Raw genomic sequence first — 25,058 nt, 5'->3', positions numbered from 1 at the left:
TAAAATGAAATTTTACACCATATATCAATTAGGTAATTGCAAATTAAGACAACAATGAGATACCACAACACACCAATTGGAATGGCCAAAATCCTAAACACTGACAACACATAGTGCTGACAAGGATGTAGAGAAATAGGAATTCTCATTCACCGCTGATAGGGATTATAAATGGCATATTCACTTTGGAAGACAATTTAACAGTTTCTTACAAAACTAAAGATACTCTTACATACATACAATCCAGCAACTATACTCCTTGGTATTTACACAAAGGAGTTGAAAACTTATGACTACACGAAAACCTGCACACGGATGTTTACAGCAGCTTTTTCAGAATTGCCAAAACTTGGAAACAACCAAGATGTCCTTCAGTAGGTGAATGGATAAACAAAATGTGGTACATCCAGACAATGAGACATTATTTAGCACTAAAAATAAACACGCTATCAAGCCATGAAAAGACACAGAGTAACCTTAAAATGCTTATTACCAAAAAGTCATTATGAAAAGGCTACATATTATACGATTCCAACTACATGACATTCTGGAAAAGGTAAAACTATATATAGACAGTAACAGAATCAGTGGTTGACCAGGATTAGGAAGAAGAGAGGGATGAATAGGTAGAGGACAGAGGATTTTTAAGGCAGTGAAACTATTTTGTATACTGTAACAATGGGTACACGTCATTATACATTTGTCAAAAGTCCACAGAATGTCCAAAACCAAGAGTGAACCCTAACATAAACTATGGTCTCTTGGTGATAAGATGTGTCATTCTGATAGTGAAGGAGTCTGAATGTATGTTGGGGGAAGGAGATATATGGGAAATCTCTATCTTCGGCTCAATTTTGCTATGGATCTAAGACTACTCTAAAATTTAGTCTATTAAAATTATTTAATTTTTTTGTCAGAAAGAGAGAGAAAAAGCACAAGCAGGGGAAGCAGCAGGGAGAGGGAGAAGGAGGCTCCCCACTGAGCATGGAGCCTGATGTGGAACTCGATCCCAGGACCCTGGGATCATGACCGGAGCCGAAGGCAGATGCTTAACCAATTGTGCCACCCAGGCATCCCTATTAAAAATTTTTAATGTTTCTTTTTGAATAATCAATTATAAATATATGAGTTTATACTGTAATTTTTAGTCACGAATAAAAATTTGTTACTTGTTAAATTTCAAATCAGAAATAAGAGGAATTAACAAATATAAGTAGGGGGACTTACATCTTAGCTCACTATATTCATTAACCTCAAGATACATACCTCTTAATCTAGATTCCCTCAATGAATTTTTAAAGCCTGGTTTCAGTACCTTTAAAAGATTATTCTGGTGTCACTGTCAAATTCAGAAATTAATTGCAGCTTTTTAATAACTAGGGTGGTTTTCTAACTGAAGATTAATTAAATCTAATTACATATAATCACCATGTATCAAGAGACTGAAGGGAATATTTTAAACAAATTAATTTTTTAAACAAATTCATATTCAACTGAGAATATTTTTAACCATATACCCAAGGGACATTTTCAAAAATTATCATTATCATCATCACTTTTCAATTGTCATGGCAAACTCTGAAGAGATGCTTTTAAAAACTGAAATTGACTAGGAATATTTATTCTTCAAATTTAGTTATTTTATCCTAAACTCTTAAAGAAATCAGCCACGACGGTATTAGCTACAGCACAAACACAATATTTTGAATAGTATCCTATCAAAGCTCACATAATACTGGTAACTGGTTTGCATTTCTTCACCCATAACCTCTTAACCAGTACATTTCCTTATCCAAGTCAAAACAACTATCACGACTGGCCAGACCAAGATATGAAAGATGAAACAAAAAGATAAATATAAACTGTATAAGAAGAAATGCCAAACTGGCCCCATCAACAGAAGAAAGCAGTGGAAGGAGCAAACAAGCACATGTGTTCCAATATATAAATAATTAAAGTATGTATTTAATGGGGAATCTTTTTGTTCATGATACTAGGCATTAAACAAATTATTTTAGTAGTATGCCAGAAGCTTTTAAATTTTAACAAATTATATATTTTTCCTAAGTAGATAACTCAAAGCAACAGGTACAATTATAGTAATTTTATAAATATATAAGTGGTAACTAAATAAAATTCAAATATTTAAAATACACAATTATAAGAAAAACTACTATAATAAGCATATCAATTGTTAAAAAGCAGAATTTTAAAAAGCAGTACTAGGCCAAATGAAGAAGTTACTTTGTGAGAAACATGGTAAATTTACAACCAGAAAACACAGAATTTGAAATGTGGTGTACAATATAGTGCAGGATATCGTAAGACAAAGTATAGGCAAACTTACCCATATACTTTCAATTATTTGAAATTTTAAACAGAAATAAATGCATTTCATCAGCAGAGCATGCTCACAAACCCAAGTTCCTACCCCCCATCACTAATAGATAATAACTACACAGAGATATTAACATTCACATTTATTTAGCCTGATTGGGTATAAAACACTGACATTTTAAGTGATACTACAGAACTTCATGTCAATACAAAGTACAGAAGATACTAATGGAGACTGGGTATAAAACTCTGACATTTCAGGTTATACTACAGAACTACAATACAAAGTACAGAAGATATTAGATGGAGACTAACCTAAAAAAAAATTTTTTTTTACATAACCACCTTGTAAAACAACTCCTGTTTGAGGGGGGCTCTAAGTATAACGTTAAGAAGTCACAAAGCAGAAATAACAGGTTAAATTTTTATGTCTTCCTAGATTCTTTTTAATTCAAATTATTTAATACCTAAAAATTCTTATTTATATTATGTTATTCTTATAACACATGTGACATCTCAAAAACTGTTTACTTTAGTTGAACATTTCTATTTGCCAAACTTGACTTTCCTCCTCTCCAACTTCAGTTAATGTTTACCTTTCTTGGGGTTGGAGAGGTAAACATTAACTGAAAGATCTTACCATTCTGAACAAAGATTAGAAGGACTTACCATTTCAAATGAAAAGACATGATGTATACCTACAACACAGTGGAATAATAAACCAATCATATCAGTTAAAAAAAAAAACAAAAAAACATCCAAAGTAAGTTCCACAACAGTGCTAAAGCTACTCAATGCACTCTTCACATTCCCTAGCAGAGAATCTTTCTCTAAACTCTTAAAACTTTTTAGCTGTATCTCTGTATATTCCACAAAGATACTCTGCACCTATAATACTCTAAAATCCTCAAAGACCTGACCCTGAGCTTGATTCACTTCTGTATCCTCCATGGTATTCAGCACTCTGTTCTGAAACAGTAAAACAGTGACCAAATTTTCTTACTAAATGGAAACCTCTAAATCTTCCTGTAAGTCTAACACTCAGAGGGGATATTCAAGTGGGATCCGAATATTGAAAAGTTAGATGTGCTGAAAACCAAACACAAAAAATTGTTATTTGACTATTTTTAAAAATTTACTCTTCATTATGTGAGTCCATTATGAAGTCTACAAAAATCTACCAATACCACCTATGTTTCAAAACTACAGATGTTTAATATCTTAGACATCAGTATTCAATAAATACCGAAGTATGGTGACCCATAAAGAACAGTGAAAATCATATGACTGGGCAGCACTGATATTTGAAAAACAGGACACCAAACAACTATTTAATTCTCCCAATTTGTGTCTAAGTAACTACAATATGACAAATACAAGACTCTCAAACTCAAAAAATTCAAAGAGCTAAATTAGTTGGCAACAAAGTCAGAGAGTAATTAGAATGCAATGTGGTATACAGCTTGGTGCACAGTCAGAGAAAGTTATGCATGCACTGAGTACACCTCCAGGAGAAGAAAAGAGATACAGAAATTTGGATTATAAGCCTCTCTGAAATGCTAATGGAAGGTAAGACGGAAAAAAAAAAAAAAGACACTAGTCATCTAATATGACATAGAAATAATTAAGTACAATAAAATGTCTTCTAGTAAAGTGTGTATAGAGTTTAAGGGAGACTCAGCATTTCCATTTGGAATCATTTGGAAATCTTTTAAATATGAATGAAAAAACTATTATTTATAATCATAACATATGATTGGGACAACCATACATCCTGCTTTGCCTGAGACAGCCTGTTTTCTGCCTCCTGTAAAAAAAAAAAAAGTAACTTTAAATAATACCCATATTCAGTTGTCCCAGTTTGAATGAAAACCATTAAGCTTTCCCCTACATATGATTAGTTATTACTAAAACTATTAAAAAATCCTTTGAGAAGTTTCAAAGAGAAGTGATCAAAGATTTCCACAGCTGGTTAAAATTGACATTTATCTTCAATCCAAATACCCCCAGTTGTCAAAATCCCTAAAGATCACTTCCAAAATATATGTAAACATTACAAATGTAAACATCTATTGATTTTTGTTTTCACTTGACTACGAAAGTCTAATTCCATCCCAAATATTCAGAAAAGTTCCTGGCTCACTGTAAGAAACACATTAAATTATCTTAGTAAATAAACAAATGAAAACATTAATAGAACTCTGGTCACAACTAGAGCATTCTATGGGAAACCACTGCAATATAACTGATATAATCAATTTTGATCTTTATCATCATGTCCAAATCACTGGAACTGGGATGCCACTAACAGCAAGAGGTACACTAAGCTGCCCAGCAAGTCAAACCTAAATCTGACACCAAACCCTACAGCAAATAATTCTTTAGTTATTTCCACAGAATAATGAAGATGCTATAAAAATTCCTTGTGAAATGTCCTTTTTGTTTGAATACTTCAGGTGTTGAGACTTCCAAAAACCAATCTTCTTCTGCAATACAATCAAATCACTTGCTAGAGCTAAATAATTTATAGAAAGAGGAGGATTGGCTAGGTGGAAACCACAAAATGGCAACTTCTCTCAAAAATTCAAAAATCATTTCAGAAAATGTATTTGTACCTACTCATTAGTAATTAATGATTAGGGTCAGTTCTCTCTGCCAGCACCTATTCATGAAATTTTATTATTGGCTAGACTTTCTGTTTTGAGTTTTGTACATGGCACATCAGGGAAAGCTGTGTTATAATTAAGTCAGAGAAAAGAAACAATGCCCACTTGAGAAGCAGGAAAAGAGACTAACATAAAGAAATGGCTGATTAAACAGGCCAAATTTGGCAACACTGATCAGCAAAGGGTAACATCTGAAAGAACAATGCTTTATGTCTCTACTAAGAAAACATTTGTAAACTCTAAGATAATCAGCTATGGGGCAGTGATGCTTTATCAGTTCTTCCAATAATTTTTGCTCTGATTTATAACCATGACTACCAATAAACCTTCAGGACACTACTTTGGATTCTTCAGGGACCTTGATTCTAGGATATGAGGTGCTCTGTTCAATGAGCCTTCTAAAAACACTGGAAAAAAACATATTAATTAATAAACTTGCATTTTAGTCACAAACTCTTTGAGTTTGGTTAACATGAGTCACTTTTTATAGATTACTCCCAACTCTCAGACTGAACCTAGACCAGGGGTGGGCAAACTTTTTTGGTAAAGGGCCAAGATAGTATGTATTTCAGGCTTAGCAGGCCAGAGAGTCTTGATATAGTCTCATACAGTTGTGTCATGACTAGTCAATCTACCACTTTTGGACAAAGCAGCCATAATCAAAACATAAACACAACTGTGTTCCAATAAAACTGTTCCAAAAACAGGCAGTGTTCAGATTTAGCCTGGCTTACCCTAGTCTGTCAACCCCCGGTCTAGATGAAATACTTAAACAAAAAGTTAATGCATCATTTGAGACAATACCTCCTTCACATATAGGCTGAAAGCTCAACTAAAAGTTGTCACACCAAAATCCCACAGAGCACTATTCACATAGAATGTTGTGCTACTTCCATTGTTAAGTGTATGAATCCTATCCTCCATGCTGACTGACTTTGAGCCCTCCCTTCAAACTCCCAGGTTCCATAAAAAATTCAACTACTTACTACTATGCGTATTTCAATATTTCAACTATGTCTCATTTCAACATATGGCCAATGGTCTTCTATTTTTGCTAATTAAAATAAGCAGACTGAAGAGCTTCTTAAAATGCAGATCCCATGGCTCCAACTCAGACATTTTTCTTTTTTAAGTTGCAAAGATGTGCTGCAAAGGTTGAAAACTACTAAATTTAGCCAAAAATGTGATCAATGGAGAATGCATCAGATTCTACTATAGTCGTGAAACAAATCAATTTGTAGGTTGGAGACCTAAGGGAAAAACCCACATTTTTAAAAAGCTCCCTGAGTGTTTATTATGCACTATTTGAAAAACACTACCATGGAAGAGGCATTACACCCTTAGCCTCTGGCTACATCTCCTTAATGCTCTTGGCCTCACTATATAATATACTGGGTAGCCACAATGGAACTACTCTGACAAAGAAACATAACTCAATCAAATTATTGCCTTAGCATATAACATACATTTATTTTCAGGTTTATTATGCACATGTATTTAAATATCCAGGGCTATTCCCACCTACTCAAACAAAAATAAAAATTCTTCAGTATCAATTCAAGTACATATTTCGAAACAGATCTAAAGGGCTATTCTTTTATTCACTAAAAAACCACAAATATTAATATTTACAACAGAAACAAACTTCTAAAAAAACAAAAGAAACTCTTAAAGTTTTAAAACAAAATAGCATCCCATATAAACATTGCCCCAATTTACCTAAACAAGTATTTTATAATTACTGGATACAACTACTAAAGCTAGAATGACATTTAAGATGTTTTTATAATCTTATCATTTTCCCAAGAAAGCAAAATTTACTCTAAGAAACTGCATTAAAGAAATATTCTAATTAAAATCTCCACTTTACGCCAATGCAAACTGAATCCACAGATAAAGACTGGTATACTGCAGTACTAAAATGTTTAATATAGTAAGTGGAGCAACCTAATATAAAAACAATCACAAGACAATCATAAGAGACAATCTCATAAATTTTTACACTAACACTGTAACTTATTGTGATGTGTCCAAAAGCTATAAAACTGTGGTAAGTAGAAAACTTCAACCTAGTAAGTACTATCATGAAAATGGTTCAATATTACACTCTATACTACGATAAAGGTAAAGATAAACCTAAATGTATTTAAGACACAGCATAAAAATATATATATTGTTATGGTTGTCAAAAATACCTTATGCTATAGGACTGAAAATTAACATGTTTAATTTATAATTACCAGAGCTATTATCAAAGAACCTGACTTCTAAGAAGAAATAAGGTATGAAATAAAAATGACAACTTCTAGTTGAAGTGCTGACATATCCTTGAAACCCTTAAAAATATGTTCATGTCATAAAATTATGATAAAGTTGAAGGCTAACAAAGAAAAACATGACCAGACATGATGTGTTTTCCCTCATATTTTATTACATTTAAAAAAATTATTTTTCAAGACACAAAATATGGAAATCAATTTTTACTTTATACTTCAAAGTCCATACTATTACTTGTGTTGGAATATTTCTAATAGGAATATTAGAAAGAAATGAGAGGTAGCATCTTAAACCAAGTAAACTGCTTTATACTAATTACTCTTACTACTTGGGCAAGCTGAACACTTACCATTTGATTCCTCCCTTTAAACTGAACAGTGAAAAAAGAGAAAGCACATAAGAGGGCCTAATTTCAAAGCTTTTAAAAACAAAAACAAACATTAAATTTAACAATTTTTTCCAAAGACAGTTTTCAAAATAAATGAAGAATAACTAATACAACAATTACCTCAATGTTTCTTCTATTAACACAAAATAATCAAGACCTATAAAGAGCTTTTAATATTTCTTTAGTACTTGATTAGCTTGTATTAACAAGCATTATGAAGCTAGGAACCAAATAAAACTGATACCAAAATGATGAAAAACTTTTGTCTATCCATAATTTCTAATACCAAAAAATCTAAAAATCTGGCAAAGACTATATTTCCCCTAAATATTTAATTGCATTGTTACATACTATTTTACATATGGTTCCTCTTCAGAAAATTAAGACTATAGTAACTCTGTGGCCTAACAAGAATATTAATTAAAAACAAAAACAAAAAACAAACAAAAAAACCCAGCACCAACTCTCCAGCCTAGGGTTCAGCAAACTTTTTCTGTACAGGGTCAAAGAGTAAGTAGCTTAGGTTTTGTAAGTCACAGATACTCTAATATTCTTTTATTTTCCTTATCCATTAATTCTCTGAAATGTAAACACCATTCTTAGCTCTGTGGTAGAGTGGTATGAAACTGCGAACTGATCCCAGGCTACAGTTTGCTGACTTCTGCTCTAGTGAAATTAATCTTATGATGCTTCAAATACGCAACATATACTTTACTTGAAAACAAAGATATCTTAATATTAAAATATACCATCTACATTTTCTAAGAGTATAATCCGGTGAAACAATAAATGATCTATTTTTGAAATGCTTCAATAAACCCACCATGAATATTTTAAATATGTAATTCATTTATTCTCAAAGTTCATCGGTAATTTAAAAATTTTAAACACCATGAAATTAGTTTTAAAAATTAAGAATTTGCAGTATTTCAATTTTAAATTGTAGCAACATTTCCAAATAATTTTTGAAAAGAAAAGTAAAATTAAAATCTGTCCTTCATTAATTATATTAAATGCCACTGAACAAATGTAAAAAACACTGGTATGAGTTTTAAAAAATTGTGAAATAATTTCAAAGAATAGAGTCCGCAGACAAATTTATGATATAGCCACTTAAATGTAACAGCAGAATACATTTTACTTAATCATTTCCTTCTAGTCCCCTAAATGATTTATGCATATGACATTACAAATAGCTACACATGTGCCCCAAGAATGTGAAGTTTGTGCCGAAAAAATATTAAGAAAGCTAATTCCACCAACTTTGACTATAAGCAAGCACTTTAGGAAAAGAAATGTTCAGGTACATATAAGGACAAGGAAGAATTTCCTAATCCTCAATGGAATGAAATAAAGTTTCCCTAAGGTAATGTATCATATGTGGTTTACATCTTGATTATATTTAAAATTAAAAACTTAGTCACTAGTTTCCAAAATATGGGCCAAAAAAATTTTAATTACACATACTTTCATAACATCATAAAACATCCTCACATTGATAAATCCAACAGATTTATGTTCACATATAACAACCAAAAGCCCTAAGACCACATTTAAAATATGTCATAAGCAAACACTATGTATCCAAGGAGGAAAAAGAGAATTGCAAAATGATACTAAAAATGCTAGAAATCAGAAGAAAATTTGCAATGCTTGAAAACTCATGTGGTAATGGAATTTAAAAATCAAATTAAACCTTTAGTATACCTTATAAAAGTAAGAAACTTCTCTAATTGAATTTAAATGCCACATAATTTTTAGTCAAAGGATATTTACTTGATGCAGGCTAAGATAAAAATTTCTTGTTGTTATTACACAAGTTAGGAAGTATTTTACTGTGTGTATTCTTTTTTAGAAAGAAAGTTTAAAATTTTTCTTGGGACAGAAGAATGGGGACAGAGAAGGTCAGCAAAAGAGTCACTGACTTGAATTAATACTGTTAACCTCAGAAACTTATTAAAGAATCATGGCTTTTGAATAGCTAGGGAAAAAACACCACTAAATATTTTTCAGAATAATGACTATTAAAATAGCATTCATCTAAAGTGAATAATAAGACTCTTTGTTAGTTCACATTAAGAACTTGGGGATTTTAACATATTTGAAGTATCCTTGTTTGCCCTACCATTTTGCCTGCCCAAATCAAAAACCTGAGTCAGACCAAATCTTTAGAACTAACTCCAGTTTATGAGAAATTCAGGGATAGAGAAACTTGCTAAGCATCACTGTATGGATAAATTCAACAAGATCCAGGATGTGAGAAACAAGGGTCTGTTTTCTTAAAAAATTAAGGAAAAAATTTAAAAGGTGAAGAGAAAACCTACAGACTAAAAACACTGGATTTATCAGCCAATTTGAACCAATTGTAAAGAAAATAAAAACCTTTATAAAACCTGAGCAAATGTGGGCTTTTACTAGTTAATATTAAAGAAGTGACAATTTTTAAGATATGACAAAGATAGTTTTAAAAAGAGTCCTTATCTTCTAGGGATACATACTGAAATACTTATTAATGAAATCATATAAAGCCAGGGATTTAATAAAAATAATTCGGGAAAGTGGCTATACTTAAAGACGAAAAGATCAGCTGTGTGTTGGTAACGGTCATGACTGGGTAATGAGCACATACTGGTCTACATTTGTATATATCTAAAATCTTCCAATATAAAGAATTTTTATTTATTTTATTTCTTTTTTTTTTTAAGTTTGTTTATTTAAATCATCTCCACACCCAACGTGGGGCTTGAACTCCCGACCCCAAGATCAAGAGCTGCATGCTCTTCTAACTGAGCCAGCCAAATGACCCTAAAGAATTTTTAATATCAATAAATGTTGAAAATCAATCATGTAGAGATGACAGATTTATCAAGAGTTCTAATTTAGAACCATATATTTAAAAAAAGATAAAAATGGAGAAAATTTTAACATCCTTTTCATAAAACATTAATAGTATCTTCAGAAACTACTTTTAAGTTATTACCTGTAAGAGGTTAAGAAAATCATTAGTTTAACATAAACACGACAAATTCAGAAAGATTAAAAAATATATTATATAAACCAATATCCAAAGAATTCTAAATATGCATTGTCCACCTGATAATATAAAATAATTTTAGTTAACTAGTATTTTACTTACATTTTCCATATAATTTGGCTTAAAGCCCTCTTGTTGTCGCCTCAGTTCCTCCTGTTCTCTGTGTCGGATCATTTCTTCCTCACGGCGTCGATGCTCTTCCTCATGTCTGAAAGATTTTTAAATAAAAATTTCAGCCTGGTTGACATGTAAGCCATGATCAGGTATTTTATTCCAGGTAAAACAAAATCATTTACACAAGTTACTTTATACAAAATCTGCTAATGATGACTGACTAACTAGATTTACTTTCCTTCTTCTAGTTTGCTCTAAGCCTTTAATAAATCAAATAACCCAAAGAAATAAAGTAACTAGGATAAATAAAAAAATAGAGTAATAACATGTAACTAAGAGTTAATATGCTTACAGTCAAAAAATCAGGAGTGTAAAAGCTCAAACATGTATTAAATTACTGTATAAAGAGAAAAGCCTGGGATCTATCACTGGCATAATAGAGTTCTTAAAGGCACTAAGAACCAATCCTGATATAAGCCACTACAAAGAACAACACTGCCTAGTCAAGAAAAATCTATACAGTGTCAAAGGAACCCTTAACAAACCCTCTCTCCCCCATTTTATCAACCCACTGAGGAAAACCTCTGGAACAGGTGTCAGCCTACCATCTGTTTTTGTAAATTAAGTTTTATAAGACAATCATCTATTTAATGTCTATAGCTACCTTGGGCCAGAGCAGTGCTGAGTAGTTGAGACAAAGACCATATGACTTGCAAATCCTAAAATGTTTACTATTTAGCTCTTTCCCAGAAAAAGTATGCCAACCTCAGCCCTAGAGGTATGTGGGAGGAAAAAATATTGAACTATATATGTGTTCAGAATTACAAAGAAGTCAGTAATTACTTATGATTAAGAGAAAAAAACCCTACAAAATATTATTGAATACACTCACATTATATTGGCATGTATGTCAATGCATATTCAAGTATATACGCCCTCTACTCAAAAACAAAAAACATTACTTCAGGGGTGCCTGGGTGGCTCAGTCGTGAAGCGTCTGCCTACAGCTCGGGTCATGGTCCCAGGGTCCTGGGATCGAGCCCCGCATCGGGCTCCCTGCTCTGCGGGAAGCCTGCTTCTCCCTCTCCCACTCCCCCTGCTTGTGTTCCTGCTCTCACTCTCTCTGTCAAATAAATAAAATCTTAAAAAAAAAAAATTATTTCTGTAGTGAAGACTATATAATACTGATGCGCTCCCATTAAGTCTCATTTTCTGTTGCTCTTATAAGTACCTTCCTACGCCAAGTGTTATACTTGAATTTCAAGATACTCTGTTGTTTCTTGTATCATGCCTCTCCTAAACACAAGTCCATGAACTAAAAAAATGGTGGTATTTCCCACAGACAGCAGAAAACCTAGCTGTTAGAGGAGTTTGGGTCAGACCACAAAGTAACAATGTTCCTAAGGGATTTTAAGCATTTTGTCTAAGTCCCCAATATACATTTCTATTCAGGTAAATTGAATATTCAAATAAAGTGGTTAATCCACTTCTTGGACATTAACACTCATAAATTTTATGGTAAAAAAATATTTTCATATTCACACATGTGAAAATGTACATAGGTACAGTTAAAAATCCCCTATTCAAAAACTCCAATACTATGTATGTTTTGAAACTGATTTTTCCCGATTTCAAAAAGGGTCCATATACTATTATTATACCACTAATAGGATCTGGGACAGGACCCAGTAATCAACCACACTGGTATTTCTGCAGTAAGATGAAGATTCACTTTTGTGAAAATAATAAAGGTCTGACATGACCCCAACATAAATGCAGGTCAGGTTTTGTCATCAAATAGGCTCATATCAGGGCGCCTGGGTGGCTCAGTTGGTTAAGCAACTGCCTTCAGCTCAGGTCATGATCCTGGAGTCCCGGGATCGAGTCCCGCATCGGGCTCCCTGCTCAGCGGGGAGTCTGCTTCTCCCTCTGACCCTCCCCCCCTCTCATGTGCTTTCTCTCATTCTCTCTCTCTCAAATAAATAAATAAAATCTTTAAAAAAAAAAAAAGGCTCATATCAGATCCTGCCACTAAATGATACATGAAAAAGCTTTTGGTTTTCAAAGTTTTTTGGTCTTCAGAATTGCAACAAGGACCTTGTTCACGAATAACTTATGACATGTAATAGAAATTTAAATGGGCAAGTCCATTTCCAACAAACTAAAAAGAAGTATCTATACAAATGTGCAAGGATATACGTACACAAAGATATACACACTGTGGCATTAATTAAAGGCAAAAGGTTGAAAATCAATTACAAATGAGAAACAAGTATGGCTCATCGATGCCAAGGAACACAAAACAACTGTTACGAAGGCACATTTGCATTTACTGACACAAAAGAATATCAGCTGTCAGGAAAAAACAAGTAAAAAAACAGCATTCCTATTACTGATTTTAAAAATAATTTATATGAGCACAGAGGGGGGTAGAAAAAGTTTATGTCACACTGGGAATAATCGGGGAAACAGGACCATTAATTTTTTTACTTTACATATATAATGTATCATTGAGTTTTGTTTTATACATGTATTGCCATAACATTTTAAAACAAAAACCAAATCAAGTATTTTAAACAAAATTTGAAATGTACTTCTCCCATTGTTAAAGCAACTTTTTTCTGATAAAATGTGAGAATAGATTTACAAATCAGGAGTAAAAAGGTAAAATCACTTCAAACAGTTATTTTTCTTCCTTCCATTCCTTTGTCCAAAAATTCAAGAATTTCTACTTTATTCTGAAATAAGTTGATACCACACTGACAATTCCATAATCTGAACTAATAGACAATATTCAGAACTATCCCCTATTATATATATGTACACTTTTTTAATTTTTTCTATTTCACAAGATACTTTAATGAGTATCTACATGTATATTTAATGTCTCTGCAGGTGAAGGACAGATAACTTCCTAGGTAATATTTACAAGTGGAACTAAAAAAGTGACAGATTTTAACATCCGTCATGTTATAATTAATTGGAAATTGATAAAACCTCAATTTTACAACTTAATTTGAACCCATTTATTATTTTCAGGTCTCAAGTATTTTTGTAGGATTTTGAAAAATGGACAAGATCTAGAAACTAAGCCATGATATAACTAATGGATAAAAATGTCCTCCTACTCTTTGTTCCTATTTAGCATTACACTCTCCACACTTACTGTGCAGGGCTCAGTACGTAAGATCTTTATGTCGAATGACATAAAAAAGGAAAAGAATGGATAGATGGACAGATGAGTGAGTGAGCAGAAGGGTGGTAAAATTATGAAGAAATAAATGAACTACTAAGTGGTCAAGTCACAACTTGAACCAACTCATCACGCCTTGTCTTAGTCTTCTTTCTTCACTGAGACAGCCTCTGAAAAATTAATTGACCCGTGAGAAACCTAATAATTTATTTGTAGCACTGAAAGGAAAACTGTAAATTTGTATACTCCAAATAAGTTTTTTCTCTCTAAATATACTTTCTTAAACCAGTTTTGTCGATCTTCTAAGGTGAAACAAAAAAGCAGAGTCCAAACTATCCGGCTTGTTAACAGTTAAAGCTGTCTTATGTATGGCAGGAGCCACAGTCAGCTGTATTTCCTCAGTTTAACTGCTGTAGTTTTATTTGCTTTGTCTTGAAAGTACAGGATATTTTTGACAATTATTGGTGTAAGTTCCTAGACACATTCAGTCTTTCTTGGTCTTTCATGAACTTGACATTTTTTCTTTTCCAGCGGCAGACAGGTTTCACTGACCTGGGCCTGGGGCAGACCGTTATCCTCACCCACAGCAGGGGGTGGAGGTGAGGTTGAAAATAAAATGTGATTTGTGGTAGAACTGCAGGTTTTGGCTATGCTGAGAGCCAAGGGCCTGGTTAGCTGGTAGCTGCAAAGTCGGACTTTTCTGTTGATTGTATCTGCAGCTGCAGCAGGAAAGGCAAAGCATGACTTTCCTGCTGGTTACATCTGCAGGAGTAGCAGGGAGGCAAGGAGTTCAGAAGCTGGATTCATGGGGCACAGGGATTTACCATGTTCCATCTGCTTTTGTAACTACAAGGCACCACGAGGCTGGAGGACCTCTGTCTGGGTGGGTGGGCTAAAAGTGGCCGGGCACAGCCTCATGTAAAACTTTTCTTGAGCTGCAATAAAAGGTAGTGGCTTCTCTTCCTGTAGGGCCAAAAGCTTCGCCTGCAATTTCAGGATGTGTTCCTGAGGGGGGTCTCCTCTAGTGACATTCTCTCTTCCAACTCCTTTTTCTTCTCTCCTGCTCTTCCTTCATCTTTTGTTCCATCATCTTGTACACCTCTCCTTCCTCCGGCAGACCACATTCCTAGCTCCATCATGATGTGCCAGTGCAATACCCAGGTCATGGCACTGGAAAGCTTGGGGCATTCCAGGAATGCAGGCATGATGCTGCCAGGGATACTTGGGCCATGGGAGCCCTGCTCTATCACTGACTACCAGAACTTGGACTGGACCTGTGGGGCAGCAGGTTCTCAGGGAGTACCATGCCCAGCAGAAGCAGAAGCCCACTGACCTGCCATAGTCGTGTCTAACACTTGCCACCACGACCTACCAGCCTGGCAGGAGAGGTCTACCATGTGCGCAGAGCCAGGCCAATGGTCTCCAGCCTGGGCACTCAGCACACCTTCCTCCCCATTAGCCTCAGAGTGAGCTTGACACTTTTTAAAAGACAATTGATTATTTTGTACAATGTCTTTCAATCTGGGTTCATGTTATATTTCCTCATGGGCTAGCCTGAGGTTATAAATTTTTTGCCAAAAAACCCCACAGAAATGACAATGTATCCCTCTGACTGCATCATATCAAACAGTTCCTGATATCAATGTCTTATTACAGGTGATACGAACCTTAATACTTGGTAATGGTGGTGTCTGTTGCTTCTCCACTTTAAATTTACTGTTTTTCCATTTGTACCTAATACAAATGACTATGCAAATTGTTTCTAAAGTTTCGGCAAAAACTTGAACATCTGTCAGTAAATCTTGTCTGTGACAATTATTACTATAGTGTTTGACCCACTGGTGATCTTCTCTCATTCCTTCCATACTGATTAACTGGAATTCTACTATAAGGAAAAGTTGTCCATTCTCTTCCATTTATTTATTCATTCAATTATTTACTTCTATCAGTATGGACTCATGGATATGTACTTTATTCTACAGTTTAAAATCTAATACTATAATTCTTTATTTTGTTGTTGAAACTGTTCCAACTTTGGCCATTTAGGAGCACCTTCACTTTGCCTGTGTACTTTCAATATGCCCCATCTTTTTTTTTAAGATTTTATTTATTTATCTGACAGAGAGAGAGACAGCGAAAGAGGAAACATAAGCAGGGGGAGTGGAAGAGGGAGAAGCAGGCTTCCTGCTGAATGGGGAGCCTGATGCAGGGCTCGATCCCAGGACCCTGGGATCATGACCTGAGCCAAAGGCCAGACACTTAACGACTGAGCCACCCAGGCGCCCCAATATGCCCCATCTTTTAGGAGTACAGGCCTACTTCATTTTATTCAGCTTTGCCTTACTGTGCACTTCAGATACAGTGGGGGTTTTTTTGTTTTGTTTTGTTTTGTTTTTACAAATTGAAGGTTTGGGTCAACTCTGCATCAAGCAAGTCTATTGCCCCATTTTTTCCAAATGCATTTGCTCACTTTGTGTCTGTCATATTTTAGTAGGTAACTATCACAATATTTCATTATTATTATTATTATATCTGTAACGGTGATGTGTTTGATGTTGTTACTACTACAATTGTTTTGAGACGCCACAAACCACACCCATATAAGACCAAACATTATCAATAAACACTATGTGTGTTCTAACTGCTCCATCAACAGGAGCATCTCTCTCCCTCTCATCTGTCTCCTTCTCCTTGGGCCTCCCTACTCCCTAAGACACAACAATATTGAAATTAGGCCCATGCCTAGTCCTAGAATGGTCGCTGAGTGTTCAAGTGAACAGCTACATGTCTCTCACTTTAAATCAAAAGCTAGAAATGATTAAGCTTAGTGAGGAAGGCATGTCAAAAGCCGAAAAGGCCAAAAGCTAGGCCTCTTGCACCAAACAGTTAGCCAAGTTGTGAATGCAAAGGAAAAGTTCTTCGGGGAAACTGAAAGTGCCACTCCAGTGAACACACGCATAAGAAAACAAAACAACCTTGTTGCTGAAATGGAGGACTTTTAAGTAGTCTGCACAGAAGATCAAAGGAGCCACAATACTCCCTTAAGCCAAGACCTAATCCAAACCGAGGCCCTATTGCTATTTAATTGTATAAAAGTGGAAAAAGGCGAGGAAGCTGCAGAAAAAAGTTTGAAGCTAGCAGAGATCCAGAAGCTGCCACTGAGTTACCCAGAAGATCTAGCTGAGATAATTAATGAAAGTGGGTACGCTGGGCGCCTGGGTGGCTCAGTTGGTTAAGCGACTGCCTTCGGCTCAGGTCATGATCCTGGAGTCCCGGGATCGAGTCCCGCATCGGGCTCCCTGCTCAGCGGGGAGTCTGCTTCTCCCTCTCATGCTCTCTGTCTCTCATTCTCTCTCTCAAATAAATAAATAAAATCTAAAAAAAGAAAGTGGGTACACTAAACCACAGATTTTCAATGTAGATTAAATAACCTTATACTGGAAGATGATGACATCTAGGACATTCATAGCCATAGATGAGAAGTCAATGCCTGGATTCAAAGGACAGGCTGTCTTGTTAGGGGCTAACACAGCTTGGTGACCTGAAGATGAAGCCAATGCTCACCGACCATTCTGAAAATGCTAGGGCCCTTAAAAATTACGCTCATTCCACTCTGCCTGTGCTCTACACATAGAACAACAAAGCCTGGATGACAGCACATCTACTTACAACATGGTTTTTACTGAATATTCTAAGCCCACTGCTGAGATCTACTGATCAGAAAAAAAAAGATTCCTTTCAAAATATTGCTGCTCCTTGACAATGCGCCTGGTCACCCAAGAGGTCTGATGGCGATATACAGCAAGATTAATGTTGTTTTCACGCCTGCTGACACAACATCCATTCTGCAGCCCCACAGATCAAGGAGCAATTTCAACTTTCAGGTCTTATTATTTAATAAATACATTTCATAAGGCTATAGCTGCCTTAGACAGTGATTCATTCCTCTGATAGATCTGGGCAAAGCAGAATGAGAAACTTCTAGAAAGGATTCACCATTCTAGATGCCATTAAGAACATCTGTGCTTCATGGGAAGCACGGGAAGAGGTCTAACTATCAACATTAACAGGAGTTTGGAAGAAGTTGATTCTAACCTAACCCTCATGGATGCCTTTCAGCTGAGGGGTTCAAGACATCAGTGGGGGAAGTAACTGCAGATGTGGTGGAAACAGCAAGCAAACTAGAAGCGGGGCCTGAAGATGGGACCACATTGATGCAATCCCATGGTAAAACTTTAACGAATGAGGAGCTGCTTCTATGGATGTGCAAAGAAAGTGGTTTCTGGAGATGGGACTCTACTCCTAGTGAAGATGCTGTGAAGACTGTTGAAATGACAACAAAGAACTTAGCATATTACATAAATGTAGTTGGTAACACATCAGCAGGGTTTGAGAGGACAGACTCCCAATTTTGAAAGAAGTTCTACTGTGGGTAAAATGGTATCAAACAGCACCACATGCTACAGAAAAATCTTGCCTGTAAGGGAGACTATTCATGCGGCAAATTTCAATATCATCTTATTTTAAGAAATTGCCACAACCACCCCAACCTTCAGCAACCATCAACCAGTCAGTATTTTTTTAATTAAGGCATGCACTTTTTTTAAAACATAATGCTATTTCACACTTAATAAACTATAGGTGTAAATATAACTTGTATGTACTGGGAAACCAAAGAATTCATTTGACACACTTTATTGTATTGTATTCACTTTACAGCACTGGTCTAGATCTGAATCTGCGGTATCTCCGAGGTATGTCTATGAGAGGGTTTGAGAGGATTCCTATTCTGAAAGAAGTTCTACCGTGGGTAAAATGCTATCAAACAGCACCGCATGCTATAGAGAAATCGTTTGTGAGTCAAAAACTGCCACAGCCTTCCCAACCTTCAGCAACCACCACCCTGATCAGTCAGCAACCAGCAACATCAAGGAAAGCCCTTGCACCAACAAAAAGATTACAACTCATTGAAAGCTCAGATGATGGTTAGCACTTTTTATCAATAAAGTGTTTTTTCATTAAGGTGTGTACATTTTTTTAGACATAATGCTCTTGTACACTTGTTACATTATAACAGTGTAAACATAACTTTTACATGCACTGGGAAGCCAAAAAGTTCATTAGATACACCTTATTTCAATATTTGCTTTACTCCAGTGGTCTGGTACCGAACCTGCAGTATATCAGAGGTACACCTGTACTTTCTTATTCCCTGGCACAACATACCAGGCTCATCCTGGACTTTTTAGTCCAGGAATCAACCACTTCTCCACAAAGCCTTAGTTCCTTTTATTAAAGAATGGTGTTTGAAACAAGAATCTGGGCCCTAATAATGTGCTCACTGTTACTGAGGCATTGCATCACTGCTTCTAGGTAGACAGGAGTTATGAAATGTATGTATGTATGTGAACCCACATAGATACACACATCTATACTTCTCTAAGTTAAATACCACTGAGTTCTATTGTTACCCTGATCCCAATTCAACACCACAGGATTCATTTTAGTTTTAGCCTTTCTCTCTTTTCTTTCTCCAACAATGAGAAACCTGCGTTTCATTATCTATTATTTACTAATTTGTTCACTCAAAAAAGTATATGCATTCTTTTCATTAAAGACCTGATCAAAGTAGGAAAAAAGTACATACAAAAAATAGTTTCAGAACTACTAACCCATATCCCTGTGAGAAACACATTAATTAGATTACAAAATATATTGCTTTTCTTGTAATTGGCCTATAGTGTCAAGACAGTGTTTCCCAAAGTTATTTAGGTTCCTTATTTTCTTCCTCATCCCCTTTCAGAGTGTTAATGTTATTCACTTGCAATGCAATTATGTTCATTTTTTTTTTTAAAGACTTTATTTTTAAGTAATCTCTACACCCATTCTGGGGCTCGAACTGACAACCCCAAGATCAAGTTGCATGCTCTACTGACTGAGCTAGCCAGGGGCCCCCATTTTTATGTGTTTTTTTTTTTTATGCCCTCTTATTGGTTCTCCCACATTGTTTGGTTAAATTATTTATTTTTTTGAGAAATGAAGGGTAGAGTCCTAATTCTAAAAGCCTAGCTGTCAAGTATAAATATAAGGGAAAATGGAGTCAGAGTTTTATACTTGGGAGGGAAGGTTTCCTTTTCTTTGTACAAGTAGAACAGACTTTAACATACTTACATAAAAAGGAAAGAAACGACAACAAAGAAATTGGCAAAAGGTCCCTTGTGTAAGGAGATCATATGGGGAGTTTTATATAATAGTCGTTCTCAAACTTTATGATGCACACGAATCACCTAGAAGATTAAGCACAGGTGGCTGGGCTCCACCCATATAGTTTCTGATTCACTGGTTGGGGAAGTGGAGGCTTATAATTGGAATGCTGATGCCGTCTGTCCAAATATAATTTGAGAAGAAGTAATTTAGAGTAAAATCAGGGTAGTTGCAAGACAGAAACATACATACATTGATATAAGCAGGTACAAAATTAGAAAAAATACTTCAAAATATACTGAATACAACCTATCTCCAGACCATAAAGACACTTCACATTTATTCAAGGCTTTTTGCCTTCTTTTTTATTTTTTTATTTCCCATGAGCACCTTACTTCCTACCACAAGCACTTACTACTTTTTTAACACTTTATTCTTTTTTAAAAGACTTTATTTATTTGACAGAGAGAGAGAGACAGCAGAGAGGGAACACAAGCAGGGGGAGTGGGAGAGGGAGAAGCAGGCTTCCCACTGAGCAGGGAGCCCGATGCGGGGCTCGAGCCCAGGACTCTAGGATCATGACCTAAGCCCAAGGCGGACACCCAACAACTGCACCACCCAGGCGCCCTTTTTATAACACTTTAAAAAACAAAACTTTGAGGGGTGCCTGGGTGGCTCAGATGGTTAAGCTGGGCTCCCGGCTCAGCAGGGGTCTGCTTCTCCCTCTCTCCGTGCTCATGCTCTCTGTCTCAAATGAATAAATAAATAAAATCTTGAAAAAATAAAAAACAAAAAAAATTAAAAAATAAAAAACAAAACTTTGGGGCACCTGGATGGCAGTTAGTTGAGCATCTGACTCTTGGTTTCAGCTCAGGTCATGACCTAAGAGTGCTGAGATTCAGCCCCATGGCAGCCTCCACGCTCAGTGGGAAGTCGGCTTGATATTCCTTCTCTCCCTCTCCCTCTGACCCTCCACCCCACACTTGTTCTTTTTCTCTAAAATTAATTTAAAAATTTTCTTAAATAAAACTTTAAGTTTGCTTTAATCTATCATAGCTTTGTTCATAACACTTCCTATTATGATTTTTAAAAACTTTTAAGAGTGATATTTATCTCATTATATTTCACAATTAAATACTGCTAGTATAAGAAAAGCTGTTAATTTTTGTTTATATATCTTGGATCAACCACTCCCCCAAAGTCCTTATTTAACCTAGAAGATTTTAAGTTGACCATCTCAGTCATCTATTTTATACTGAGATTTTATTTTATTTTATTTTTTTTTAAAGATTTATTTATTTATTTGAGAGAGTGAGAATGAGAGAGAGAGAGTACATGAGAAGGGGGGAGGGTTAGAGGGAGAAGCAGGCTCCTCGCTGAGCAGGGAGCCCGATGCGGGACTCGATCCAGGGACTCCAGGATCATGACCTGAGCTGAAGGCAGTCGCTTAACCAACTGAGCCACCCAGGCACCCCTATACTGAGATTTTAAATACCCATACCCCTTTTTATCATGTATTCCACTTCCACAAATCTTTTTTAAGCAAATTATCAGAAGCACAAAGATGTATAAAAGCATTCAGTAGTGTTATACACATGGAAAAATTAAAACTAAGAACAATTCAAATATGTCCATCTCTAGAAAAATGATCCAGTAATTCACAGTGCATTCTTACAGCAAATTATATGCAATACCTCAGTCCCTTATATAAGTTCACAGTGAATGCAAAGTGTCCATAACCAGCTTGGGGGGAAGAAAAAAACATAATACCAAAGAATTATGCTAATGTGTAGAGTAATTCCCAAAGTATAGTCAAAATAGACAATTTTGTTATTTTTTTCTGTTATTTTCCAACTTGTACAACTTATTTATTATAGGCAGTGGGGAATTTTATTAAAAACACAATGAAAACTACATATATTCACATATATATTACAATGATGTTCTTTTACCTCAGTTGTATTTGCTTCCGTTTTTGTAACTCTTGGTTTCTGAGTTCTTCCAAGCGTCTGAGTTCTTCTTGACGCCTCATGAGATCTATAAAATATTAATTACACATTAATATTTTTACCTTCCCTTTCTTTTTTTTTTTTTAAATCAATAATCATATAGATTCTCTACTGCTGGCAATATACTTGGTAACTTATTCATACTCATGCACCTCGCTTTTTTTGTCTATCATTTTATAATGAAAAATTATAAGCTGTGTAATTAATCAAATTAGTTATCTTTTCTGGACCTGTTTCTTCATGTGTATGGAAATAATAATAAAATTTATCCTTACGTTAAGAAATTAAAATGGGTAGTAACTGTTTTAATGTAACGCCTGGAACATATTAAAAACAGAATAAACAGTAGCTATATTTTCATATACATTCTTTCAAATTAGAAATTTTTTCAGCTGCGAATTTTGTAAAGCCCAAAAGAATGCCTTGGGAGACATGAGCAGAGGGCACATAAGAACCAAAACAAACAGTAAGAATAATAGGATACTGTTTAACTGCCAAAGAATATCCCCCCCCCAGTAAATTAGCATAAGATTCCTCCCACACAAAGTCAATTTCTTATGAAAAAAGGCTATGAGAGAATTCTTGGGGGTGGGGGCTGAATTCTGACACCAACAAGACTATTTTAAACAAGATGAGAATTCCCCCAGTCACCAACCCTTGCCATATCATCAAGAACAGGGGTTCCAGAGTAGTATAAGATTAGAAAAAGTATATTTCTTTTGCCCAAGTGCTAAAAATCTTTGTAACAGCTTACCAAATTATGTGCATACAAAAAACATTAAAATACTCTGGATGGCACAATTATGGGTTGTGCTTTTATTTGCCCTCTTATCACAGTATCTGAAATTTCTAATGTGAACATAAATTACCTCAATTGAACATTTCTTAATAAATCACTATTCTCAAGAACTTATGTAACAAAATACTAACAGTTATTCTATGTGCCAATAACCCTAATAATATAACCACAACAAAGTAGGCATCATAACCCTAACAAGGTAAATATTATCATCCCCATTTTACTGACTGAAAACAGCTGTATTATATATTACTTATGTCAAAGAAAAAAGATTCAGACAGATTATAAATGTATTATAACCATCCAGCTAGGGTAAGGTAGTGACCAGGGGATTCCAACAAGATGCGTGAAAACACTTAGCTACCTTAAAAACCATCAAAAACTACTACAATGATTTCAAACATAGAGACAATTAGTTGTCAACCTTAACTACTCATTAGAACTACCTAAGTACCTCTTAACCAGACGAATTAAATCAAAATCTCTTGGGATGTAGACATCGGTATTTTTTTTTTAAAGCATGCTATTTGACTCCACTGTACAAACACTGAGAACCATACAACTATCAGATAATTACTTTAGCTGGAGAAACCTAGCAGATACCAAAAATATATAATCTACTTATAGTCCTAAGGGGAAATGCTTCGATAAGCGAAAATGTGGAAAGTGTACTATGATCATTAATTATCCAAGAAAGTCTATCCAGTATATCCGGTAACAATTTTGTCATGGTTTTGCAGGTTAGCTGCTCTTAAATCAGGGACAAATTACCATATATAATAATGTCAAAATGTGCATTACATTTTCTTCCACAAAAAGGAGTAAGAAAGATAAATACTTGTTTTCTGACAACTAGATTTTCTCCCTTTAAGCTGTGCCAGTTGAGAAATCTGCCTTAACCTCTCAGACAGCATTTCCCCATCTGTTAACAGTGGTTATTAGCTCAAAGAATCCAACAATAAAGTTAACAGATAAGCACATTATACAATTTAAGTAAGAGCACTATCAACTTAAAGCAAAACTACCATTTTACATTTACTAAATTATTTAAGTTGCTAATATCCAAGGTTCCTGAAATTTCAACAAAGCTTACGTATTTGTACACTGCCACAGTAATATCCTTCTGGGGGGAATAAATTACAAAAAAAACACATATATACACATACATATATATATATATAGCTATATTACATATATATATATAGATATATAGCTGAAGTATTTTCAACCTTTGATCCAGTAAATCACAGTCACAGATTTTTCCTAAAAATATAATCCAAAGGCATCCATCCATACACATAAAGACATCAGCTGCAGCACTACTTATTACTAAACCAAAAAACATTTGAAAATGCTTTCCTAATTTAATGACAAAGAACATAAAATTACATCTATGTAACATAAATATATGGGAATATAAGGGAATAAAGGGGAATAAAGACAAATTTAAAGTTTGATCGGGACTGTGTTTTCTCAATTTAACATCCTTCAAGTCATGAAAACTGAATGTATACTCTCTAACAGCCTATTTTCCAGAAATATAGGCACTGAATCTACATTTTTTTAAACATTTTTTTATTTGACAGAGAGTGCACAAGCAGGGGGGAGCGGCAGGCAGAGGGAGAGGTAGAAGCAGGTTCCCTGCTGAGCAGGGGGCCCAATGTCGAACTCGATCCCAGGACCTTGGGATCATGACCTGAGCTGAAGGCAGACGCTTAACCAACTGAGTCACCCAGGTGCCCCAAATCTACAGATTTTAAGGGCATATTTAGTCCCAAAGAAAAGTTGAAACACTATATTGTTACAACAAGATGTATCTTAAATACAAGAATGAAAAGATGGAAAGATATAATAAAGTACAGTAAAATGTTAGTAACAGAATCTAAATAGCGAACACCTTAAAATTCCTTCAACATTATGTTTAAAATTTCTCTTAACAAGGGGTGCCTGGGTGGCTCATTTGGTTAAGCATCTGACTTCTGATCTTGGCTCAAGTCTTGATTTTGGGGTTTTGAGTTCATGCCCTATACTGGGCTC

At 35.0% G+C, this 25,058-nt stretch overlaps 1 protein-coding gene across 1 annotated transcript in view; it reads right to left on the bottom strand.

The window, feature by feature from the left end:
- Positions 1-25,058, bottom strand: part of PSPC1 (paraspeckle component 1) — a 70,340-nt gene that overhangs the window by 13,078 nt on the left and 32,204 nt on the right. Inside the window, exons 5-6 of the mRNA XM_021678321.1 lie at positions 22,166-22,250; positions 10,805-10,910 (exon numbers count right to left, since the gene is read on the bottom strand). Coding sequence (XP_021533996.1) covers positions 10,805-10,910; positions 22,166-22,250 — 191 coding nt within the window. The remainder of the gene's footprint in view (positions 1-10,804; positions 10,911-22,165; positions 22,251-25,058) is intronic.

The sequence above is a fragment of the Neomonachus schauinslandi genome, chromosome 3, assembly GCF_002201575.2.
Source record: "Neomonachus schauinslandi chromosome 3, ASM220157v2, whole genome shotgun sequence".
NCBI lineage: Eukaryota > Metazoa > Chordata > Mammalia > Carnivora > Phocidae > Neomonachus > Neomonachus schauinslandi.
This window is presented reverse-complemented; position numbering and strand designations above follow the sequence as displayed.